The sequence below is a fragment of the Camellia sinensis genome, chromosome 10 (assembly GCF_055761805.1).
Source record: "Camellia sinensis isolate YWXY chromosome 10, ASM5576180v1, whole genome shotgun sequence".
NCBI classification, from domain to species: domain Eukaryota; kingdom Viridiplantae; phylum Streptophyta; class Magnoliopsida; order Ericales; family Theaceae; genus Camellia; species Camellia sinensis.
The window spans coordinates 26,091,475-26,115,775 of NC_138970.1; the positions used below are offsets into that span (position 1 = coordinate 26,091,475).

A 24,301-nucleotide genomic window follows, 5' to 3' on the forward strand; every position below is an offset into this window, starting at 1 on the left:
TAATAATAGGGTTATGCTTCTCCAATTAATTTTATTTTTTATATATATAATATACATAACAAATTTTATAATATAAATAATTTAAATTATTAAAATATAATTAAAATAAACTATACGTAATATGACAACATAAGTACTATCACAACACCCACTCCAATTCAGATGATGACTAGTCCCATAATATTTTATTACACATAAATATAAGTTAGTAGATCCTACCAATTGGGAATCCAATCCTCCCTCCTAATCAACGTGTTCTGATTCCGGCCTTAAAAACATGGCGGACGCGTTCTGATCGATTGGTGAGTTTTGGCCTTTTGTCCACGGAAGTTAATGTTGATTTTTCAGGCTTTGCTCACCTGCACTGTCTCCTAATTTCATTAAATAATGATGGACAAATGACATAGCTCATTATTGGGCTCTCACTTTACCATAGAGTTTGCCATTGTTTAGGACTTACAATTTTAGAAGTTTTTCTAATTTTTTATGAAAAAATATTTTAAGAAATAAAAAATAATATAATAATTTTAAAATTTTAAAATTTTTTAACTAAAATAGTTTATTAACAAACAAGACCTTAAGGCTGTTTTAACAATATACTAAAATAGTAAAAAAGTCAAAAAATTAATTTCTCTTTCTACCTTTATACACGTTTTTTTTATTAAAAAAACTACTTAAAAAAATTATTTTTTAAAATAATACATAGTGGGTGTTTTTTTTTTTTAGTGTATTTTTACCTTTAGCAATTTTTTTGAAAGTGTTTTAAACTTTTAGATTCTACTTGACAAAATAAGTTAGAAAATTAATCAAATTAAAAAAAAAATGAAAAAATTAGAAAATAAAAAAATAAGAAAAAAAATAGTAGACTTTTTTTGGACATTTTAATTCTTTCGGATTTTTAATTTTTTTTAAAGATTTATTTTTAGATTTGTCTTCACAATATAGATTGGAAAAGTAACAAAATTTGAAAAAAAAAATTACTAAAAATAAAAAATTTCAAATAATGGTGACTTATTTAAATTATCCAAACAGACCACTCACTTGCTCTCTTTTATATTGATTTGTTTTAGGGCAAATTACAAACACCCCCTCGAGATTTGGTAAAAATACAGATTTCCCCATGAAGTTTGAGAAATTACAAATTGCCCCTGAAGGTCAAATTTTCATAACAAATTAGGGGGAATCTGTATGAAAATGAAAACCTCAGGGGACAATTTGTTATAGAAATATAAACCTCAGGGGGCGGGATGTAATTTCTCAAACCTCAGGGGGGAATCTGTATTTTTACCAAACCTCGAGGGGGTGTTTGTAATTTGCCCTTTGTTTTATTTTTTTAAGAATACGTGCCAAACTATTTGATACACTTTGTATTTATAAAGGAAAATGAGTGAAAGCACTAATTAGTGCTATCACTAATGATGTGGCAGTGGGCTCCATCATGAATGATTTGATGTTTTGACCTTGGTGTTGTATTTTTTTCTTTTTTTATTGAGTGTCATGTCATTAGTGGTCTTTTTAAAGCTCCAAAATTAGTAGTCTCTATCATTGTTGATTTATAAAAATGTTTTAGAGTTCCAAAATAAGAGCTCTAATGGAGCTTTAGAGGGATGGTGGGTCTCATGTGATGTGGTATTTTGATTTTATTTTTTTTTCTCAAAAATAATAGGGAGTTCTAAACAATGAACTCTAGAGCTGGCGAAAAAAAAAAATTAGGTCAAGATATCACATCAATGGGGTGAGGCCCACTAATTACAGCTTCCTTGGAGCTCATTGTTTAGAGTTCTGAAATATATATATTTTTTTCATTGCCAAGTGTATAGAGCTCTGTTTGGAGCTCCATTTTTAGAGGGATATATCACTTCTTGTATTTATAACTTCTTCGGCAAAAAGCTGGACTTTTTTATTATCAAATTTGGGAAGATTGACTTTTTTAGCTTTTTTTAGTTTTTTTTTATTTTTTTGGGTCACATTACATCTCTACTTTTTACACAAAAAAGCATAAAACAAAAAAACAAAAAAATCAACTTTTTACTATCATCTCAAAACATCACAATGTCACTTAACAGACTCATTATCTGTATGAAAATACACATTTAGCTATATGTTGACATGTACTTGACTGTTTGGTATAATTTTTTTCAAATTATGATAAGAAATAGAAATGAAAACCACATTTAAGTAACTATTTTTTTCTTTAACTTATTTAAATTATTTCTTTTTCAAAAATTATAAGCAAAAGTCATACAAACAAATCAATATATACTCTAAATAACACCATTATCAAGCGCTTAAAAGCTATCCTGAACTTAGCAAAATTCTATACGTTTATACTATCACATGACATGAGTTTCACACCTCAAACCAAAGACAGTAATTTAATATGTAAAATTTTAAGAACAATTATAACTCAGTGATAGCTTTACAAAACAATTACAAATTCATAGAAAATCTTAAGATTTTAATTATTAATATACGTGAATTTTACTACTGAGCGGAAATTGTTTTTAAAAGTTTAAACTGAATAATATTTGTCCCAAAATTTTATATGTCAATGTCTTTACTAAATGTATTGGACTGTTTGAATTGGAATTGTACCTAGTTGGCTAAGTCAGCCACGAGATCAATTTCAATATAATTTATATTTTTTTAATTGATTATTTATGTAAAAATTAAATTGATTAAATAACTATAGACATATAATTAGATTAAATTTATTTAGTTTAAAATAGATTATATATTATCAAATTCATACTTATGATCTATTTTTTAATTATAAATTTAATATAATCATATAATTGTAATTATTTAATTAATTTAATTTTTTATATAAATAATCTTCTCAAACGGCCAACCAGATGAATAATTTGAGTGACCCACGAAGGCTCAATTAGGATGGTCCATTGGCATAACGAACGGTTGACAAATAATTTGAGTGACGCACGAAAGCTCATTAGGATGGTTAACGAACCGTAGACAATTGCTAATTTGCTACCGTTGAATTGATAAGAAGAGTAAGATATCATATGCATAATTATTGATTGGTCTGGCAACATCATGTGGTTATGTTTGTGGTCAATTACAAATTTTTATATTTTTTCATATTTTTTAATTATTTTAATATAAAATCCTGAAGTAATGCTAGGGATCATGGAAAAAATGTCATGAAAAGGATTATGAAAAATTCTTCACCTAATAAAACACCGCATATTAATCAAATGATGAAAAACCTTCATGATATATTTCATGATATTTTTTTCATGATTCCTAACATTACTCAAAATCGTGAACTCTACTTTTTCTACTAATCACAATACACGTGGAGCGACACGTACTGCTCCTTGCAGTAACTAATAATTTCTCCATATACATATGTAATTACATATAATTAATACAAGTGTCACATATCATTTTACATGATGTGACTTACTAATAAAAAAAATTATAAATGATGTTAGGTGAATAAACCATTGTACTCTCTAACCTAATCATATATTTATTCAAGGAATTTTTTAAAAAATACTTTCAAATTATAATGTGAAAATATCTGGGTGATGATAAACAAAAAACCATAGCACATTTGGGAATAACTTGAAATGACATATTTATTATTGTCTTTGTATCTTATTTGAGTCATATTTTTTTTTTTACATATATTTTCATAAAAAGTAAAATGCTATTAAAATGGCGTATTCCCAAACAACCTAGTCAATCTTAATTACTTAATAAAAATGAATTAACATGTTATATTCTTTGAAAAAAAAAAAAGAGGGTAATGTTAGGGATACCAAATTTTCTATTAAATAATTAACTAATTGTCTCACATTTGGTTATTTATTTAGTAAAAAATTTAAGACTAACAGCATTTTTCAAAAAAAATTGTTATCTTATTACTTTGAAGCAACACATTACATTATCATACTTTTGCATTATACCAAGAAGTTGACTGAACAATAAACACTTGAAAATAAAATTTAAGGTCTCTAATGGGGTGACCTAAAAGGACCACCTTGGTTAAAATTTAAGGTCTCGAATGGAATGACCTGAAAGGCCACCTGGGTTAACTTTCGGATCATAAAATTAGTCTTTTATCTACTACTAACATAAAAAAATCAATAGTAAATCTTAAATTTATAATAGGAAAGGAAATAAAAATGAAAATTAAATTAAATCAATTACAAACTAATTTTTATTTTTTACATTTCCCTTTTAATTTTATTTTTCTTCATAAATCAAATAGATTGTGTATAAGATGTCATGTTCATATTCTTGATTACCCACAGTAATGGTTTTGTGCTTCAAATCTACGCTAGATTGGTTCAGAAGTTTCTAGAGATTAAGAGTTGGTTCGGCAAGTTTCAAAAAAATCAAAAAGTTAAAAAGTTACTATCCTATTTAAGTCACATTATCTTATTTAAGTCACATCACCTCTCTAACACATCATTTCAAACCCAACCCATATTTCATAAGAAGTCCAAAAGTGCACTTATTTAGATCATCCCTAACCTCTCAACCCAATAAAAATTGTATCAAATCCAAAAAAATTAGACAAACTTATTCTTTATTTTATTTTATTCAACCACTTTAGTATTAATAATGTGTACCTCACTATTTTAATTATTCATTAAAGCTAAGATAATACTTTTAAAAAATATATTATACACAAAATATAAAATTCTATTTTTGCAGGTCCCACCTAGGACAGTGGTTGTGGTTGCAATTGTTTTAAAGAGGACTCCAGCAAGCATTATTGAGGTAGCTTTGCACTCCACGTATCACTTAATTCTTACTTTGACCTTTAAATTTTGTGTTTTTTCAATTTAGTCCTTGAATTATTAATTTTTTTACTAATAAGGTTTGGTTCCATCAAAAATTAGTTGACATTATTTATTCTATTAAGATATTAATTATTGAACAAAAATAAATTATTTTATGATATTAATTACCGAACAAAATTTATTTATTTGGATATCAAACACGAATTAGGTTTTCATTTGACAATTGATATTTGAACTATGAAATTTTGTTTTATAGCTGAAATTCAAATTAAAAAAGTATTGTGAACATACTGAATAAAAATCAATTATTTTTACTGAGCAAAAACTATTTATTCAGATATGAAGCATGGAACTAGTTTTCGTTTAGAAGTTAATATCCAAATTACGAATTTGTTTTTGTAAATTTGATTTCTGAACAAAAAAATAATACAAATATACTGAACAATAATTAATCATTTTGATATTATTATCTAACAAAAACTATTTATTCAATGTTAAGCATCAAAGTGAGTTCTCATCAAAGTGAGTCCTCATTTTGATATTAATATCATAACCATAAAATTTTGTTCGATAGTTCAAATTCAAACGCAATAAACAATGTCAAGTGAAGGGTGTTTTGGAAACATAGTTATAAGCTCTTTTTTTTTGGCTTTTAACATATTTTAAGTCAAATCATCTCTTATATTTTTTATAGGTTTTTTCAAAAACACCTACTTTTTCAAAACACCCCGGAAAAAATTAGTGGTGTGCAAATAGAAGCTTTATTTTTTTGTCACAAAACTGAACAATAACTACTAAGTGCTTGTTTGGCAATTAGTTTTTTAATTGGCTTTTTAACTTTTTTGACTTTTTTAGCCTCAAACTTTTTTGGTCATTTGGTATTCTTGTTTGGCTTTTTTGGCTTTGGAATGGTAAATTTTTTTTTTTGTCTTTTTGTGATTTTTTTGACTTTTTTTTGTCCTTTTGTGATTTTTTAGCCCCAACTCAAAAACCAACAACACTTAACTAAACTTTAATGGTTCAGTTTAATATAATACTTATCATATTTAGATTGAACTTCTCTCAAATTAAAATATGAACTTGAAAGAATTTGAGAGGTCCGTAAAATCCACCACAAATCTCGTTTTGATAATTCAAACCTTTGATCTTGTAGGCTCTTTGTGCATACCATTTTTTTTTTAAAATTAAGTCGATCTAATAATCATAACATTTTTATTTTATTGTACTTGTTTTGTTAAATAAAAAAAAACAAATAGTTTACCTTTAAAACACACTTACCGTTTATTTTTCGAAAACAAATGTGATAAAACGAAAAGGTTGTTATCATTGGATCAACTTAATTTTTTTTCATGGATGAAATGCATTGATGACTCTATAAAATGAATTGTTCAGATTATCAAAACAAAATCCATAGTGGCTCGACGATCTTCTGAAATTCTTTCAAGTTCAAATTTGAATATGAGAAAATTCAAACCCTTTATAATTAATCTTGTACTGATTGACCTCCAAAAAAAAAACCTAAGAGCTCGTTTGGGATACCCCATTGGAGCTAAAATAACCATATAAAACAAAATAGGATATTTTAGTTAAATATGATAAAATGTCACATTCAATCCATAATCATTTTATTTTTTTTCTCACAAAAGTAAAAAAAAGCTAAAAAACTTATTTCCCAAGCTAAAATAACCAAAAAGTCAAAAAGCTAACTCACATCCCAAACGAGCTCATATTAAAAAAAAAAATCCAATAATTGGATGGTCAAATTGAGAAGATATGCAATTTTAGGGGCGAAAGTAAAAATTAATAATCATTCTAAAGGTACAAGGTGTAATTTACATAACCGACAAAGGAGAATCAAATAAGAGTATGGTTGATATTTTGGCCCCATTTGCAAAGGAGGCTATTTTAGTTGGTTATGTTTTTGGCTTGTCAAAAAAAAATTGTCCTAGTTGATTTTTTAGATTTGGGATTTTTTTAGTTTGAGATTAAAAAATTTATTGGAATTGGTTTTTTTAATTTTTATAAATATAAAAATAAAATAATTATAATTTGAATGTGACATTTTATTTTATTAATTTATTTTATTTTTTAGTGACTAATTTAGTCCCAATCTAATCTAAAGTTTCGTTTAGCAACTATACATGTTTTAGTTAAAAAGTCAAAAAATCACTTTGAATAATCTGATATACACTAATTAGTATATTAATTGATGATGTAACATAATTTAAAATGTTTTTAGTATTTGTAATTTGTATAATGAGTAGGGTTAACAATAATGTCATAATTAGTATTAGTACATTAGTTAATATACTAATTAGTGCATATAGTGTTACCAAATTATTATAAATTATCATATCATTATTTTTATTTTTTTACATATTTTTCATAAAATGTTAAAAAATTACTAATATAACTTGTTTTCAAACGTGGTTTTAACCTAACTAAATGAGTTATGTTTAGAAAAATAATTATAAAAAAATTTATAATTAATTTGATGATTACAAAAACATAAAATAATTGTAAATTAAATGTGATATTTTGTTCTATTTTAATCTAACCCTCGGCCAAACACCCCCTATAAATAAGAGGGCAAAAATACGAAACGAGGGCCCAATGATTCCTTATAAGGTATAGGATGCTTCAGCTTCAGGCGACCCTATACACACATACACATATATGTATGTATATATGATCTGTATATATATATATATATATATATCAGCAGTTGAATATCACCGTATTTTCTGTTTTTGTAATAAGAATTGGAACTGCTTTATTCGAACCCTAATGTAGTGTGTATGTATTTTTGCTTGAATTTCTCTCAATTTTGCTTTTTATGCTTTGAATTTACTTTATATATATATATATATTGCGTACTTTCAGGGATTCAAGTGATTTATGCTGTGTATTTATTTATTTTTTCTGTCATTATTGTTTGCTTTAAGTTGAACTTTATCAAATCTTCTTGTTCTCATATTGTTGGTTTAAGTTGAATTCAATTCAAACCCTTTTATTAGGTATGCTATATTATTTTCTTTAACATTATTGAAACCCAATTATTGTTTTATTATGTTTGAATACCTATTTATTTTATTTTCTTTGTTATTGTTGGTTTAGGTTGAATTTAGTCAAATCTTCTTGTTCATCAGTATTTGTTGTTTTAAGTTGAATTCAATTTTGATTGAGGAATTCAAACCCTATAGTATATACTTTTCTTTAACATTATTGAAACCTAATTTTTGTTTTTTGTTTTTTGTTTTTTATTATATAGAAATACTAATTGGATTATAAACTGAATTTTGGTGAAATTTACATTTTTTCGTTCAACATTTACATTTTTTATCATTATTTAATTAATTTTTTGGGTGAATTTTGCAGATCAAGAAGATCAGGCAATACAAATAAATAAAGGTGTTGAAGGTTTCATCAAGATCTCGGCGAGGAGAAACTCTGGCTGAATTCTGATTTCCAAGAATTTTTTGGATTGGAAATCTGTTCTGTATACAATAAAGCTGCAATCTTCTGGGGATTCATTAACAATATAAAAACCCTTTTGTTGGATTTGAACCGTTAATTAGCTCACACTTGATTTCATTGAAAATTCCAGCCTTGAAATAGGAGAGAACAATTTTCTGCAGTTCAGAGCATTATTGATTGATGATTTGAAGTCTGGAAGTTTACATTGGAAAATATGGAAAGGTTTTTATCAGAAGTTCTAATGGACAGTCAAAATGGAGGAGGAGAGTCATTGATTGGGACTATAAAGATAGCAGTTTTACCCATAGCAAAGGTTTTTACAGTTTGCTTCTTGGGATTTCTTCTTGCTTATTTTAAGCTATTACCTGCCAATGGAAGGAAGCTTTTAAATGGGGTAAGCAAGCTTATTATTATCTTGTTTTTCTTAAAGAGTATTGAATTATCTAGCCGATGATCTAGTTTTTGTATTGCTGTATGACTTGTAGATTATATTCGTGTGTGTAATTGGAGAGATCTCTTTTCTTTTTCTTTTTAAATATTTTTTTTTATTGGTAGGTGGAAATGGAGAGATCTTAGTGCAATATGAGTAGGAGTCTTGGTGATTACCCTTTGTACTATTTGTCAGCTAGAATCTAGGCTGATTGAGAAACCAACAAGATTTAAGGGTCCGCTTGGGAAGAGCTTTTTCAGGCTTTTTTGGCTATTTTAGCCACAAAAGACAAAATAGGCTATTTTAGCCACAAAAAACAAAACATCACATCAAACCCATAATCATTACACTCTTCTCTCACAGAAAAAGTCAAAAAAGCCAAAAAGCCCTTCCCAAACCAAGCTTTTTAGCCCAGGCTAAAATAGCCAAAAAACCAAAAAGCCAACCCACTTCCCAAACGGAGGCTTAGTTAGTTGCCCTCAACTTGTAGAATTGTGTAAAACATTGTGAATTTCCTCCAATGTAGTTTTCAGTTTTGCTAAAGAGGCTAGAATCAATGGGCAATGAGATTTTATTATTACCAAGTGTTTTTTTTTTTCTTCTAGAAAATAAAATCTTTCTACCTGTCTTCTTATTTAGTGTTATATAGTGATATGCCAATATATGCAAACTAACTGATTGTTCAAACTATGTGGTGCAGTTGGTTTTTTCACTTTTACTTCCATGTTTGATATTCTCTCAACTCGGACAAGCCATCACTTTAGAGAATATGATTGAGTGGTAAGATTTAGGTGTTTTTCTTTTCTCTGAATAGCAATAGCTCAGAGATTTGTTGTTTAAGCAAGCATTTTTTGACCTTTTGCAGGTGGTTCATTCCTTTTAACGTTGTTCTAGCTACCATATCAGGGTCGTTAATAGGTCTACTTGTGGCGTCCATCGTCCATCCACCATACCCATTCTTCAAGTTTACTATCATACAAATTGGAATCGGTAAGCTACTTTAAATTGTGAAGTAAATTGTGAAGTTAGCATTTGTTAATGATATATGAAATGCTCCCTCAGCTTCTGTCAAGTATTTATCCTGATTGTTTTGGTTTCTTACTTTGTAGGAGAGTCTGGATGTCCACTTTTACTCTCAACATGGAGTAGTCTATATATATATATATATATTGTAATTTTAAAATTAAGTTCAATGTTCGGTGATTAATGAATCAATTCTAATTGCATTATGACAATTCAATTAATATGCCAATCTTACATGAAGCATGTGAAATCAATGACAACCATACATAAGTTACAATAAGACTATGGACATTACAATTAAACGATTTGCAACTAAACCCTGATTAAACTCTATTCTGAAATCTTTAAGAAAGCTTCTCGCTTGCATGCCACTACTCATTGCCCTGATTTGATAGTGCCACAACACTTCTCACTTTGATCTCCACTTCTTGCATTTCCGTTACCCAAATGGCCAAAAGGAGTGAAAAGAATGTTTTTGGCTAGAGCCATGTATATATAATGAATTCAAGTTATAGTTTAGGAAACAAAACAATCAAGGCACTAAATCCGTGATTCATACAATCACGGATTTTATACACTATAAATAAAATATTCTAGTTTCCTATATTCAACAAGGTTGAATGTGCTAAACAATTACTTTGTGTTTTTATGTCCTGAAAATTAAATCTAGAACTCGCGAATGTATTAATAACGAAGATCGAGTTCAAAGATTGATAAACATGGGTTTCAAAAGCCCAAAGTTATGATTGGATAAAATTATGGATCTCCAATTTTGTTAGAAGGCTGCATTGGTTTTCTCCAATTTTGTTAGAAGGCTGCATTGGTTTCGCGCACACTTCAGACGAAGCTCGCAAGAGTTCTTCAAACAATTCAAAATGTGTATATATATATTTGTGTTTGTGTGTGTGTGTATTTTGTCAAAAACAATAGTAGTATATTAAAATTATTTATTTATGGTTTGAGAATTAGTGTTTATGATTTTGCATGACCCCATCATTAAAAAGTTTTGGAGCCAACACTGGCTCTAGTATTTTTTTTCCAGTTCTGTGCTCTCATTACTGATGTTTACGCAGGGAATATTGGAAATGTGCCACTTGTCCTGATTGCAGCTTTATGTCGAGACAAGTCAAATCCTTTCGGCGATTCTGAGAAATGTGCTCAAGATGGGAATGCATATATCTCATTCGGCCAGTGGGTAAATTATTCAATCTCTTTTATTCACTGTAGCTTATATTGGAGTCATTGAAATACATATTTCTTTACCCACTGGATGTTTGAATAATTATCTATCTTTTGATTAGCCGATTCTTTGAATTGCTTTCTTTCAATATTCCTAATTATGTAATTATTCATCCTTATGTTTTAGGACCTTCACATTTTAGCAGCTAGATCAGTTTCCAAGAGCAAGAAGAATCACTTCTTTGTTATTCACCGACATGATTTAGATTGTTAATTGCATGAATGTATTTTTTATGCAGGAACAGATTTTGACTTATTCCATCATTAGGTTATATGTCTCCCATAAGTGGAAGTCTGGTTTATTTATTTTTTATATCACTACAAATTGGAAAGATCAAAAAATATAAAAAAAAAATGGTGTTTCTGTAGAGTTACAAATGCCCTATTTATCATTTGCTTTTACCATTTAGCATTTTGGAATTGTACCTATAAATCTATATAGGTTAATTGTAGCTTTTTGAAATCTATGTTCATACAAATCTGAATTCTTGTTGGCTTGTTAGGTGTCTACATAGCTTTAAGAATTTTATCTGTGCATTTTGTATTTCTCATATAATCTGTGCAAAGAAAACGAGTAACATGTAATAATTTTTTTATCTATTTATTTAGGTTGGTGCAATTGTTCTATACACCTATGTTTATCAGATGCTTGAACCCCCTCCTGAAGGTACCTTCGACATTGAGGACAGAAATCTTCCCATCAAGTACACTGCTAAGGATAGCACTCCAGTGGAAACTCCTTTGCTTACGGAAGAGGTTGTACCAACAGATTCAGATGCTCCAAAGAAAGGAAAGGTGAGAATCAACTATATTTGCTTCAAGATGTTGTGGCACTGTATTTTTTCTTCAGCTCCGCTGAAATCATGGTTGTTTATATATACCCAAAAAAAAAAAAAAATGAGCAAAATGCTTTACCCTTACTGTAATGGAAGTGAAATTGGCAGGGAAATAATTAGCTTGTAAGTATCAATATGTAGATAAGTATCATCCCTACCAATTTAGTAGCAAGACACAATGAATGATCACAATTTCATCCCCTCACTATTACAACAACTTATTAGGATTAAAATGACAGAATGCATTGAATTTGCTATGCAATTTTATAATTCATGCCTTGCTTAGCCTTTTAGTAATATTCAGCTCAATTGGGATGTTTTCCCTGATTCATTAATTATTGTGCTCTCTTGTTGCTTATTTTATAGACTAAAGTTGGTTGTTGGTTTCTTACATGTTGTGAGTCTTGATGCAGATTAAAGCTTTCTTAGAGTTTTTGTATGAGAAGTTGAAGCTTGAGCAAATACTTCAACCCCCTATCATTGCTTCTGTAAGTTCAATCTCTTCAATTTCTGATTGATTGATGTTTTCTTAGTATTTTGTGTTGTGGGTTAGTATCTTGGATTATAATTAATAATTTATCGTATATGCTATAATAGTAAACTCCATCTTTGGCCTTAGCTCTTTTTTATTTTTATTTTTATTTTTTTTTAATTTTTTTTTTTTTTTGGTAAATAAGTTTGAAAAATAAATCAGAACTTCTTAATCAAAGCTCATTCTTTATATTTTTACTTAAAAGCATACTTTCAGTTAATACTTGATGGTTGAGAGTTCTGTTTAATTGGTTTGCCTACTTTGACCATTTCTATTAAAATGCTTATTCAAGAAAATTTTGTTCAATCCCTTGCACTTCTCATGCATTTACTAGCACTAAAGTTTGGTATGCATGACTTTGTTTCAGATTTTATCGATGGTAATTGGATGCATACCATTTTTAAAGAATTTGATATTTACGCCTGATGCTCCTCTTTACTTCTTCACCGACAGCTGCACAATTCTTGGGTATGCTCGGTTCCATCTCTCCTTATCTTTATTTGGTGTGTCCTTTTCTTTGAAGTTCTGCATATATATGTATACATATTTGTATATATTGTTATACCTTCATCAAGTGTTTCTGCACACGAAGCAAGATTTTAATATATAATATGCTTCACAATAGAACTTCAGAAAGAATTATGAACGAAATCAGGGGGGTAGACATAGAAATGCTACCCTCTATCCATTTCCTGGATTTAGGAATTACATATTTGGGGGTGATCCTTCATGTGTAGCCCATTGCCTGGTTGGGATTTTGGTTTACCAGTGTCAAACCACTGCTTCAGGATATGGCAAAGTTTATGCTTCATTATCCGCTGGCAAGTTTTGATGGTTGACCTGAATGTGTACCTTTGCTGGTATGTAAGGGTACTCCTCTGAAATGTTTTCTCCCCTTTGGGATCAAGAATGATCTAGTTGAATCAAAACTAGCTTAAAAAATGTTTAAAGAATTCGTTCATACTGGAACTTCCTTATAGAATTATGTTTGTAATACTAGTTTGCTTTGTTCCAATAACGTTCTATTCTTTAATCTTTTGTGCATTGGAATAACTAAACACAGCTCACAAGATTGTTTCATTTTTAGTATTCACTTTTAGGCGCTATGGGCCCATTTGGTGTAGCTTCTTGCAAGTTAAAAGCGGGATAATCAGCAAGCAGAGCTAAAAGAACTCTTCCTTTAGCTTCCTAATAATCAGTTTATTCAAACTATTTTGGCCTCATAAACTATAAGCAAAAGTTGCACAACTCTTATAAGCTGCACCAAATAAGGCCTATATCTTATCACGGGAATGCTAGCAGTATCATCAATGTTTAGCTGTAATATAGTTTAGATCTCAAAATATGATATCTAACATTGTGTTTGACTCTCAGGGGTGCCATGATTCCATGCATTTTGTTGGCATTAGGTGGCAACCTTGTAGATGGTAAGTTGCCTTTCTCATTGCTCGTGTCTCAATTGTTTATCATGTGCTTTCATTGAACATCTATGATAAACACGCCCCTTAATCCTGGATTTTTAAGGAATCTTTTCAGTTGCAATTCAAGGGAACTGTTTGATTATGTTTTCATTTTCGATTTTGTGTTTTTGGAGACGAAAATAATTAAAAGTTTGAAAACACGTCATTTTCATATTGTTTTTTATTTTGGAAAATGACTTGGACCCCCACAAGGGGGGCAACCCCATGACCCCCTCTCTCTGTGATTGGCCAGTTTTTCTTTTCTTTTTTTCTTTTTTTCCCTTCTCCTCCAATCACCGGCCCCCACGTGTGTGTGGGGGTGGTGGGGGTGGTGATTGGAGGGGGTCTCAATCACTTCCCTTTTATTTTTGTGCACAAACAGATTTCAAGAATTCATAAACAACTTTTTGGTGTTTTTGAAAAGTGGGTTGCTTTCAGAAAATTTTCTGAAACATTTTGGTCATAAATTTTTTGCATTTATTGCATTTACCAAAAATTGAAGACAGAAAAGCTGAGTTTGTTTAGGATGAAAATGGTAGAAAGTGAGGGAAAGAGAGAAAAAAAAAAAAAAAAAATTCTTAATTTGTTTAGCATGGAAGTGGTGGAAACTACAAGATGTACAACCCATATTAGCATTATAATTAATTTTTAATTTCTTGTAAAAAATACAAGATGCATGAAAATTTAAATTTGTCTGGGGTTATCTATATTTAAAATTTAAAATTTCTGTACGTTTTTCTTGCAAAAATTTTCATCATATTCAAATGCTTGTATATTTTCCTCAATATGCCTTTGTCAGTTCGTAGTCACTTTCTTCAACTGTTGTCTTTGGGACTGCGCACATTAACCAATAGTTAGATCGCTAACAACTTATGGTTTCCTTGCAGGACCGGGGAGTTCAAAACTTGGTCTACGGACAACTGCTGCTATTATTTTTGGACGGTTGGTTTTGGTTCCTCCCACTGGACTCGGCATTGTCATGTTGGCTGACAAGCTTGGTTTGCTTCCTCCTGATGATAAGATGTTCAGATTTATTCTTCTTCTCCAGCATACAATGCCCACATCTGTGCTTTCTGGTAACAACCAAGCTATTGCCATACATATTTTTCAAGACGAAAACACAAAGCTAAAGCAAAAATAATTGTCTTATTTATCAAAAAATAAAAAAATAATAATTCTGTGTCGTAATTACATATTTTGCTTAGGCTCATTATAAGATGCCTTCTTTTTCCAAATGTTTATGGTATGCAAAAGGGCACACCCCTACGCTCCGTTTGTTTCAGCGAATATATATAAACCAAACCAAGCCAAGCCTTAAGTCCCTATCAAATGGGGTCGGGTACATGAATCTTTCTTCTTCATGCGGCTCTATCAAAGGCCATTTCGTTAATCAAATTAAGTATATCAATATCTCTATTTACAACGTTAGTCAACGTTAATTTAGGCCTACTTAGTCCCCTAACACTTTCATTTACCGTCACTGCATCGCATCTCTTAACTACTGGCTCTATTGGTCTCCGTTGAATATGACCAAACCATCTCAATAGATTCTCTTTCAACTTATCTTCTCTCAGTACTACTCCTACCTATTCCCGAATACACTCATTCCTAATTCTGTCTTGTCTAGTCTCGACACACATCCACCTTAGCATCCTCATCTCAGTCACACTCATCTTATCTACATGTTGTTTCTTAATTGCCTAACACTTCGTCCCATACAACATAGCTGGTCTAATAGCCGTTCTATAGAACTTACCTTTTATTCTAGTGGGTATTTATTTATCGCACAATACCCCAGACGCACTTCTCCACTTACACCATCTTGCCTTAATCCTATGGGCCATATCCGCATCATCAAACATATATATATATATATATATATTTTTTTTTTTTTGTATTTTCTGGCATTTGGTACGATAGAAACGAAAGCTAATGGAAAACGTTTTTTATGGTCAATAGAAAATAAGTTTATCGGATGGAAAATATTTTCTACTTTTAAAAAGTGAACATTTTCCAAACTGTCTTGCCAATCCAAGACCACCACCACCACCTCACCATTGCCACCACCACTACCACTACCCCCCTTCACTACTCCACCACCACCACCACCAACCTGCCACCACCTGGGCCACTAATATAATGAAAGGATGTACTATAATGTTTCAAAAATTCAATTGTTTGTTTGCTTGTAGGTGCTGTTGCAAATTTAAGGGGGTGCGGAAGAGAGGCAGCAGCTGTGTTGTTTTGGGTTCATATATTTGCAGTTTTTTCGATGGCTGGGTGGATCGTTCTCTATCTCCACTTACTCTTTTAAATTCCATGATATTGCTGTTCGGCTGAAGGCAAGGGGAAGGCAGTCATTTTCCTGTTCTGAGAGTTCAGAGTTCACATTTTTGGATTAGCTCATTCTGTCTCGTCCAACATCACCAAGCAGTGGCATACCACTTGCTTACTTCTCTTCATTTTTTTAAGCCATTCTCAATAGCTAAATTGAAATGATGACAATGTATACTGTCGAGGTACTAGTGACAAGTTCTGATCATACGAAGCGTGTGAGGTCACGCTCTGTGAATTCTGTTTATTCTATCTTGCGTTCTTTTCGGCTTTGTATAGCAATTTCATCCACATTTATTCCAACTATTGCATGATTATTATTTGATTAATACCACCTTGTATAAGATTGGTATGGTTCTTCTAATTGTTAACATTTTTACTTTCTAGGAAGGTATTTTAACCCATTGCTTCTGAAGTTTCAATTGTATCTTAGGAGCTTGATTTTACTCTATGCTCTTTGCTTTTGATCATATTATTGGAAGCCCTGAATGTGGAAGGGCTAAAATTCACTCGGTACAAAAAGTTTACCCAGTTGATGATGTGGGATCTATTCTCATTGTGAGCATGTAGTAGAAAATGATGTGTCAAAAAAAAAAATTTAAACAAATGTGGCTGTGGTCTTATCCTCAACATATTTCCAGTCGTATAATCAAGCATGGCTTCAAATCTTGATTGTTGACAATGGAAAGAGTTTTTCATCCATCATTATAAATCCCAGTGAAAATCAAGCTCTTATCAATTAAGCATCTTGAATTTTCACATCTATGTAAATGTAATTGCTTGTTTCATCCATGTTTAAAGTTGGGTAACGATGGATCGACACTCTAAACCTATATGGACTTTGAACCAAATCAAATATAACTTTGCGAATCAAAAGATATTTTTCAAAATCAGGTCATTTTTATTATCAATATGATAGAACGGTTTAAGTAACTTATTATAACTCATGGTTTTCAATTGTTACCATTTTTGTTTTTCTTTTTGACTAGAAAGTCAAGAAGTTTAGGAAAGTTGAGTACAAGAACAATTGTTTGGGATGTTCTAAATAAATGTATTTTTTAACTTTTTATTAAATATGAGTGGGTTTGAAGTAATATGGTAGAGAGGTGATGTGACTTAAATAAGATAATGTTACTTAAATAGAATAATGATTTTTTGACTTTTTAACTTTTTTAAAAAATGTCAAACCTAACCTTAAACGATAATTGGAGAACAAATTGAACTCAGGTTACTCAAATTAAGTAAATTCGAGTTGCACCCTGACTGTACAAGGGATAATTTGTAAATTTTGATACCACAAGAGATATTTGTATTTTCAATTAACTATGTGGGTGGTACGTGTAATTTATCCTATTTCGTTCGCTTCCACGCCGTTTTTTTTCTCCATTTCTTTTGAACATTCCAAGCCGCTCGATTGTGCAACTTCCTTAAATCCAACGGTTCAAATTAGGAAAATCCGGACTTGAATCACACTTGTCGCCGCGTCCGTCTCCCATAACGGAAAATTATAAGGACTCCTGTGATATGTCAAGTCACTAATTATGATTCATTATATCTTTTTATATTTCTTAATCACTTAATATAAAATTATTATATTTGATTTTTCACTAATCATAATATCATAAAGTATCACATAACAATAGAGTATCACGTGCTCGTATTCCGAGAGTACTCAATAACCACTCTCTTTTTACAATCTCACACATGAGTAATTATCATATATTCCAGAAATTTCACATTGACTGTGTGATTAACCCATAAGAGCATCTTCAATGCTAATAGGCATTTTACTTATTTAAACATTATTATAAAGTATACATTTTATTTGATCTATCAATTGTTTCATATTTCTACTATAACCATACTCTTTATTTTAACTATTCATTCAAATATTATTAATTTTATAGAATACCACATCAATATTAAAGATGGCGGTAAATGATCTTAATGATTAAATACATTTTATCTAACCTTTGAAGGATTCCTATATATAGTTAGTGAATGTGAGTTGAGCTAAAATATCTAATCATATGCCTAATGCATTGAAATTAAAAATAAAAATAAAAAAGTGAATCATACTAGGGATTTGAACTAATATGCATATATGCCTAATGGATTGTAAATGCTCCAACAAGGGAATAAATGAATAAATAACCCCAATAACAAAGCATTTGTTTGGCATGTGGCTAAAATAAAGTTTGGCGCTAAAATAGTCATAAAAAAAATAAAATAAGCTAAAAAATTAATAAGATAAAATGTTACACCTAAATCATAATCATTTCACTTTTTTTCTTATAAAAATTAAAAACTTCTGCTCCAAATAAAATTTTTAATCCCAAATTAAAATAACCAAAAAAAAAAAAAAAAATCAACCCACTGCCAAACTAATCCATATAAACCCACGGAGCGTTGCTAACCTGTTAGATAATTTCTGCTCAGACATATATTATGATCCTCTCGCTCTTCAAAACAGGAGAGTTCGTTAGACGTGAGTCGTGATCCCTCATTCCCTCTCTCTCTCTCTCTCTCTCTGTGTGAAAATGGCATATAGAAGAAGGCAGCTGGGGATCACTAGGTCTTCGACATTCAAAGAGGAGATTCATTACCCTCCGGCCGATGATGAGACCAAGTCTTCTTCGTCTTCGTCGTCATCGTCATCTCTGGCCGCTCAGGCCATCCGAGCCTCCGCTGCCCATCGCGATTCGTCTTCTCTCTCCTCCGCTTACGGCGACTCCGTTTTTCACTCCTCTTTCAGAGAAAGACCCAAGGTTATTTCCCTCTCTAACCTCTCTTTTCAACAGATCCGTCTGCATGCCTTCTCATCACTGTTGTTGAATCCTGCACTATTATTGTTGAATCTTGCACTATTATGTATCGCTTATTGTATGTATAGTGTATCTCATAAGATACATAAACATGTATGAATGTGGTTAACACACACACACACACAAAAAAGGAAAAAGTTTGAGAAGCTTAAAACATTTGTTATGTGAACTATTCCATATTAATTATTGATTTAGAACTTAACCAACAAGACTCAATTTCTTGCCACGAGGTGTATTTAGGGTCATGTTTTAGAAATGTCTAGCATTTTTTAGCCCAAATGCTCGACATTTCTTCTTTTTTTTTGGGTTGACGACTTTTTATTTTGGTTGATGACTTTTTTTCTTTTTTTTTTTTTACCAAAATAGTTCATCACATTTACTACATTGTTCGTGAAAGGGCAATGCTTCATAACTTTTATTTAAAGGTGTTTGCTATTTGTAACTTTTCTTACGATGAGGATGAACATTTACATCTCAATAAAAGAAAAAGAAAAAAGAAAAAAAAAATTATATAATATCTAAATATATTAATGAAGTCACAATGACATGAAAAATTGTCCTTTAAGACTACCTTCATTAAAAACCCAAGTATCTTGGGTCCATCTAGTTCATGATTTGCAACCAAAGACAATGTTCAGAACTTGTTTGGATATGACCATCCCAAACATACTTGTTACACGATATAAACTACATAGGCGGCTTAACCTTTTACGGGCCTTAGCCTAAAAATCTAAATGAGGCATTTTTATACATTTTTACATCATATGATTTTATTGTATTTTTAATTTAAAATACGTTTTCTTACTTTTTATGATGCAAAATTACTATGTAAATTTTTGTGTTTGTTTTTCTAATATATCATTTTCAATTGATATTATAGCTAATCCACTAAATAGTTTTCTATTGTTTTGAGCACGTAACATTGTTGTACTTTTCGTCTTGTTATTACTAATTTTTATAAATTGATACATTGCTGCGATGGTATACCAGTCTGCTTGTAATGAGTCATGAAAGAGATCTATGGTTAACTTTGACCACTCAGAAAATCATTCTTCCACTGAGTGAGTTGTTAGTATTTGACAATGTTGGCTTTATCTAGGTTTTTGGCCAGAGTTCTATTTGGATTAAGAAAAATCAAGTCAAATCAAAATCAACCATTTGATAATTATTCATGATACTTGTTGAAAAACTTTATAAAACCTAGTAGCAGCAAAAACGATAATCAAGTCAAATCAAAATCAACCATTTGATAATTATTTAATGCTTATTTTGTTAAACTGAATTCGACTAGTCCTACTATACCTGTTTGGGACAAGCCATGAGAATCCTTTTTGCTGCTACTAGGTTTTATAAAGTTTTTCAACAAGTATCATGAAGTTGTTGTAGAGTTCTATTTCCAGCTGATCTGATGCGATACTTGAAAACATAGGACTCTTCTGCCTATTACACATCATTGAAAGGTTCAAACGAATCCAAAGGATTTTGGGGTGTTCTAGCTGAGAAAGCTAAAGCAATTCTCGAGGATGATGATGCCATTCAACAATTTGAATCACCTAGAATGAGGCTGCAGACTCTCAATACTTCTACAGGTGGCCAGGTGAATATAGACTTCCAACTGTACTTCTATTGTTAAGGAGAATTTTAAATCATGCAAAAATAAGCTTTATAACACTTTTGGTTTGTTGTTTGAAGCCATTTTCCTGTTCATTTTATTGCTATTAAGTGTTCATATGGTCTGGCTTCCTTATCTGATATATTTATACCCTGGCCATCTTGCTTTTCTGATTATCAGCCATATCAATCATTTGAGAGCTCCAGAAAAGTGGACAATCCTAGATTCCAAAAGGGCTTGGATGCACTCACAAATTCACTTAATCAAGTTGGTGACTCCATCGGAAATGCATTGGAGGTATTGGTGATATTTCAAAAATTAATTCATGAATGAATTTCATAAATTTATGGGCAATTAAGAAATAACACAAGTAAAATGAATGTAACTGACATGAGGATGTTGAAGTGGATGTGTGGTAAGACCAAAATGATAGAATTAGAATGAAAAGATTTGTAAAAAAGGTAGCATGAATTAAAGATACGTTGAGAGATAACAGAATAAGAAAGTTTGGTCATCTTGCTAGACATATGTATGTCATAGTGATACCAAACCTGTCTCACAAAATTGTTAGTTAGTTTCCACATTTTTATCTGTTCCTTTTCAGGAAGGACGCACTATTGTGGAGACTAAAACTGCTGACATCATGAATGAAACCCGCAAGTTGCAAATTAGGAGAAGAGGAGGGGGTTCTGAGGAACAGAATCAGGTCTCTGGTGGTGCATATAATCCGTGGCACCAGCAACTTTCAGTGCAATTCACACAACCACAGATGCAAACCAATCAACAAAGTCAGCTCAAGGCATCTCGCGACGTAAGGTGGCAAATTTCTAGTATATTGGTTCATGCAGTTGAAGTGTATAGATGTTTCAACCAAAAATTCAGTTTTAAATCTACACACTCCAATTAATCGGCAAGGTTGGAGTATGGTGATTTTTCTATTACTCCACTTATTCAACTTTGGAAATTACTTCTTTAGAAGTTTTTTTTTTTTCTTTTTATTTTATTTTTTTTTAAGAATCTGAAAATGTTGGTACATTTGGTAATTGCAAAAAAAGTTAGTTTTTTTGTTTGTTTGTTTGTTATGGAGAAAGTTTTGTGGCTCTTTTCAAACTCGTTTTTTGGTGAGAAATTACCATGCTACCCTTGTAGTGTCACAAAACCCTTATTAACATAACCAAAGGGACATGGTGGAATTTCTCAAAGTATGGAGGGTAAAATCGTCTTTTAAGAATTCCGTTGACATTCCCAAAGAAAATCATTTTTTTATGGAGACGTTGCTTTTTTAACCAAATCAAATAAGCCTTTTTACTTTTTATTTTTTTAACCAAAAAGTTGTTTATTTAGAGATTGCCAGACAGTTCCTAGAGTACATATGTAGATCAAATTATAATCCCTATTTGGCCCTTTTCGACAAACAAAATTTTTCAGTTAAAAATTGCTAATTGCATGTTGGCTAAGATTATGGGGGAAATCAGCTGATTTATTGCAAAAAAAATTAAAGATAATTAAGAGTCAAGGTGGTCATATGATTTTCATCATTGTGAACCAGTTGATTATATCTCCATGGTGTTAAAATGCCTTCTTGGCCTTTGTTTTGGTTCACACAGGTAGCAATGGCAACAGCTGCCAAAGCAAAACTTCTTCTCCGGGAACTAAAAACCGTCAAAGCAGATCTGGCTTTTGCAAAGGAACGATCTGCTCAGCTGGAGGAAGAAAATGGAATCCTTCGAGAGGCTTGTGAGAAAGGAGACAACCCTGCAGATGACGAAATGGTATTTATTCCTATAGTTTCCTTATTTTCAGTTATTCTTGCTGTTGCTTGCATGACATATTGATATTTGCATTTATTAAGATGGAATGCAGGCAATGGCAGAGCCACATAGGCTCATGAGGGGCACGTGCTCCTTTAACATTTTCAACAATTACTTTTTAAGTTTTGAAAATGTTTTTTAATTTTTCACACATTATATATATGCCCCATAATTTTTTTTCATTTTTCTTTACGTAAACTTGATACACCATTGATTAGAAGAGGGAATTAGATTGACTCATTATGGCTTTGTTTGGGAAGTTAGCTATTTTAATTGGCTATTTGACTTTTTAATTATTTTAGCTAGGCTAAATAGTTGTGTTTGAGAAGTTTATTGGCTTTTTTTTAGTAGTTGATTTGATGGTTGTAAGATAAGAAGTGAAATGATTATGGATCGGATATGACATTTTATTTTATTGACTATTTAGCATATTTTATCTTTTAGTGGGCTATTTTGGTTCAACCCTCTTCCCAAACACCCACAACGTCACAAATGAATCCATGACAATATTTAGTTTTATTATGTGTGTGTATCTTATTAGCATTTTCTATTTTTATTTTCATTTCTCATTATAATGATATGTATAATATTGGAATATTTTTGAATTTTTTACCAAATCAAACTAAACTAGTTTGCCTTGTGTCTACCAAATCAAATACCCATATAACAATGAACTGAACACACTGTTGCATTGTGCATTACTTGAGGTGAATTTACTATGACTGCCTTTCTGTCACAACACTATAATCGACAGGGTTAAGCTGAGGTTGATAAGTTCAAGTTGTACCAAGTTGTGATTGTGTATAGACACTGTTATTTACTGGTACATATTTGCAAATCATAGATACGCCTTCAGCTCGAGACCCTTTTGGCTGAGAAGGCTCGTTTGGCGCATGAGAATTCAGTATATTCTCGTGAGAACCGCCTCTTGAGAGAAATTGTGGAATACCACCAACTCACCATGCAAGATGTTGTCTATTTGGATGAGGGCATTGAAGAGGTTACAGAAGTTTATCCCATCCCTGCCATCTCTAGGATGCTCTCAGTTTCTCCACCCTCACCTTCGTCCCCATGCTCTCCTAAGATTGCCCCATCTACTAACCTTCCTTCAAAGAATGAAACTATTCCTCAAGCGAAAACTGATATTCCTCGGTCTGAGGCATCACTGAGTTCCAGTACAAGTTCTGCAGCACAAGATTCAATGAGACGCTCAAATGCTTCTTCCTAATTATATTTAGCTATTTTTTCTTTTCATCGAAGGTTCATGTAAATTAGTCCATTTTTTTGTTCCTTTCTTTTCAATTTTGGGAGATGGAGAGGAGAGGAGAGGAGAGGAGAGGTGAGGGTCGGCAATCTATTTTCGTGCTATTTTCTCTACCTTTTTTTTTTCCTCTGTTCTTTTCCTTTTTTCTTTTTTTTCTTTTCTGTAACTGTGTAGCTGAGCTTTCTGGTTTTGTTATTAAACAACCACAGAAAGCTCATTTTCTTTTTGATTTCCTCTTGCTTTTGTTATTAAATTGCAGTTCTCCTAGCTTCCAAGATTTTCTTGTTGGTTGCAAACAGTTAAAAACGGATTTCTTTACCATTTTTTTTTTTACCACTAGATGCAGAGATTGTGTGGGCCATAATAACAAATACACAAAAATCAGGTTAAAAATCAGTTTATATATAACATTTTCCTTGATGAAACTTCGAGATCAAGATTTTCTATGCCATCTGATGGTGATTGGTTTTATGACCAAAGGCTACATGAAAACAATGCATGGTTGCACAGTAATTGGGGCCTGTTTGGTGCAGTTTTTTGTCGGTTGAAAGTTGAAAATCAAAAACCAAACACTAGACTCATTCCCTTCTCAATAATCAACTTATACAAGTATTTTTGCCTCATAAACTGCAAGCAAAACCTACACCAAACATTCTGATACTGATTTCCAAAACTAGTAAGTA

General features: G+C 31.2%; 2 protein-coding genes across 6 annotated transcripts; both read left to right on the top strand.

Moving 5' to 3' along the window:
- The first annotated feature begins 7,315 nt into the window (after positions 1–7,315).
- Positions 7,316–16,435, top strand: LOC114279109 (protein PIN-LIKES 6). Of its 5 annotated transcripts, none has more exons than XM_082891107.1 (11): positions 7,316–7,453; positions 8,154–8,646; positions 9,383–9,462; positions 9,548–9,672; positions 10,779–10,900; positions 11,554–11,739; positions 12,194–12,268; positions 12,680–12,780; positions 13,687–13,739; positions 14,660–14,848; positions 15,965–16,435. In XM_082891107.1, the coding sequence occupies exons 2-11, from the start codon at positions 8,467–8,469 to the stop codon at positions 16,084–16,086; spliced, it is 1,233 nt and encodes a 410-aa protein (XP_082747233.1). In that variant the 5' UTR covers positions 7,316–7,453; positions 8,154–8,466; the 3' UTR covers positions 16,087–16,435. The 5 variants fall into 5 exon arrangements, with proteins under 5 accessions (XP_082747233.1, XP_082747234.1, XP_082747235.1 ...); XM_082891108.1 differs by having other exon boundaries at positions 7,353–7,403; XM_082891109.1 differs by having other exon boundaries at positions 7,382–7,571.
- A 2,120-nt stretch (positions 16,436–18,555) lies between these two features.
- LOC114279062 (uncharacterized) lies at positions 18,556–23,896 on the top strand. The gene is made up of 6 exons (XM_028221237.2): positions 18,556–18,874; positions 20,361–20,528; positions 20,724–20,840; positions 21,148–21,354; positions 22,151–22,315; positions 23,199–23,896. Exons 1-6 carry the CDS (start codon positions 18,647–18,649, stop codon positions 23,580–23,582), a joined length of 1,269 nt encoding a protein of 422 aa, XP_028077038.2. The 5' UTR covers positions 18,556–18,646; the 3' UTR covers positions 23,583–23,896.
- Positions 23,897–24,301: the final 405 nt, after the last annotated feature.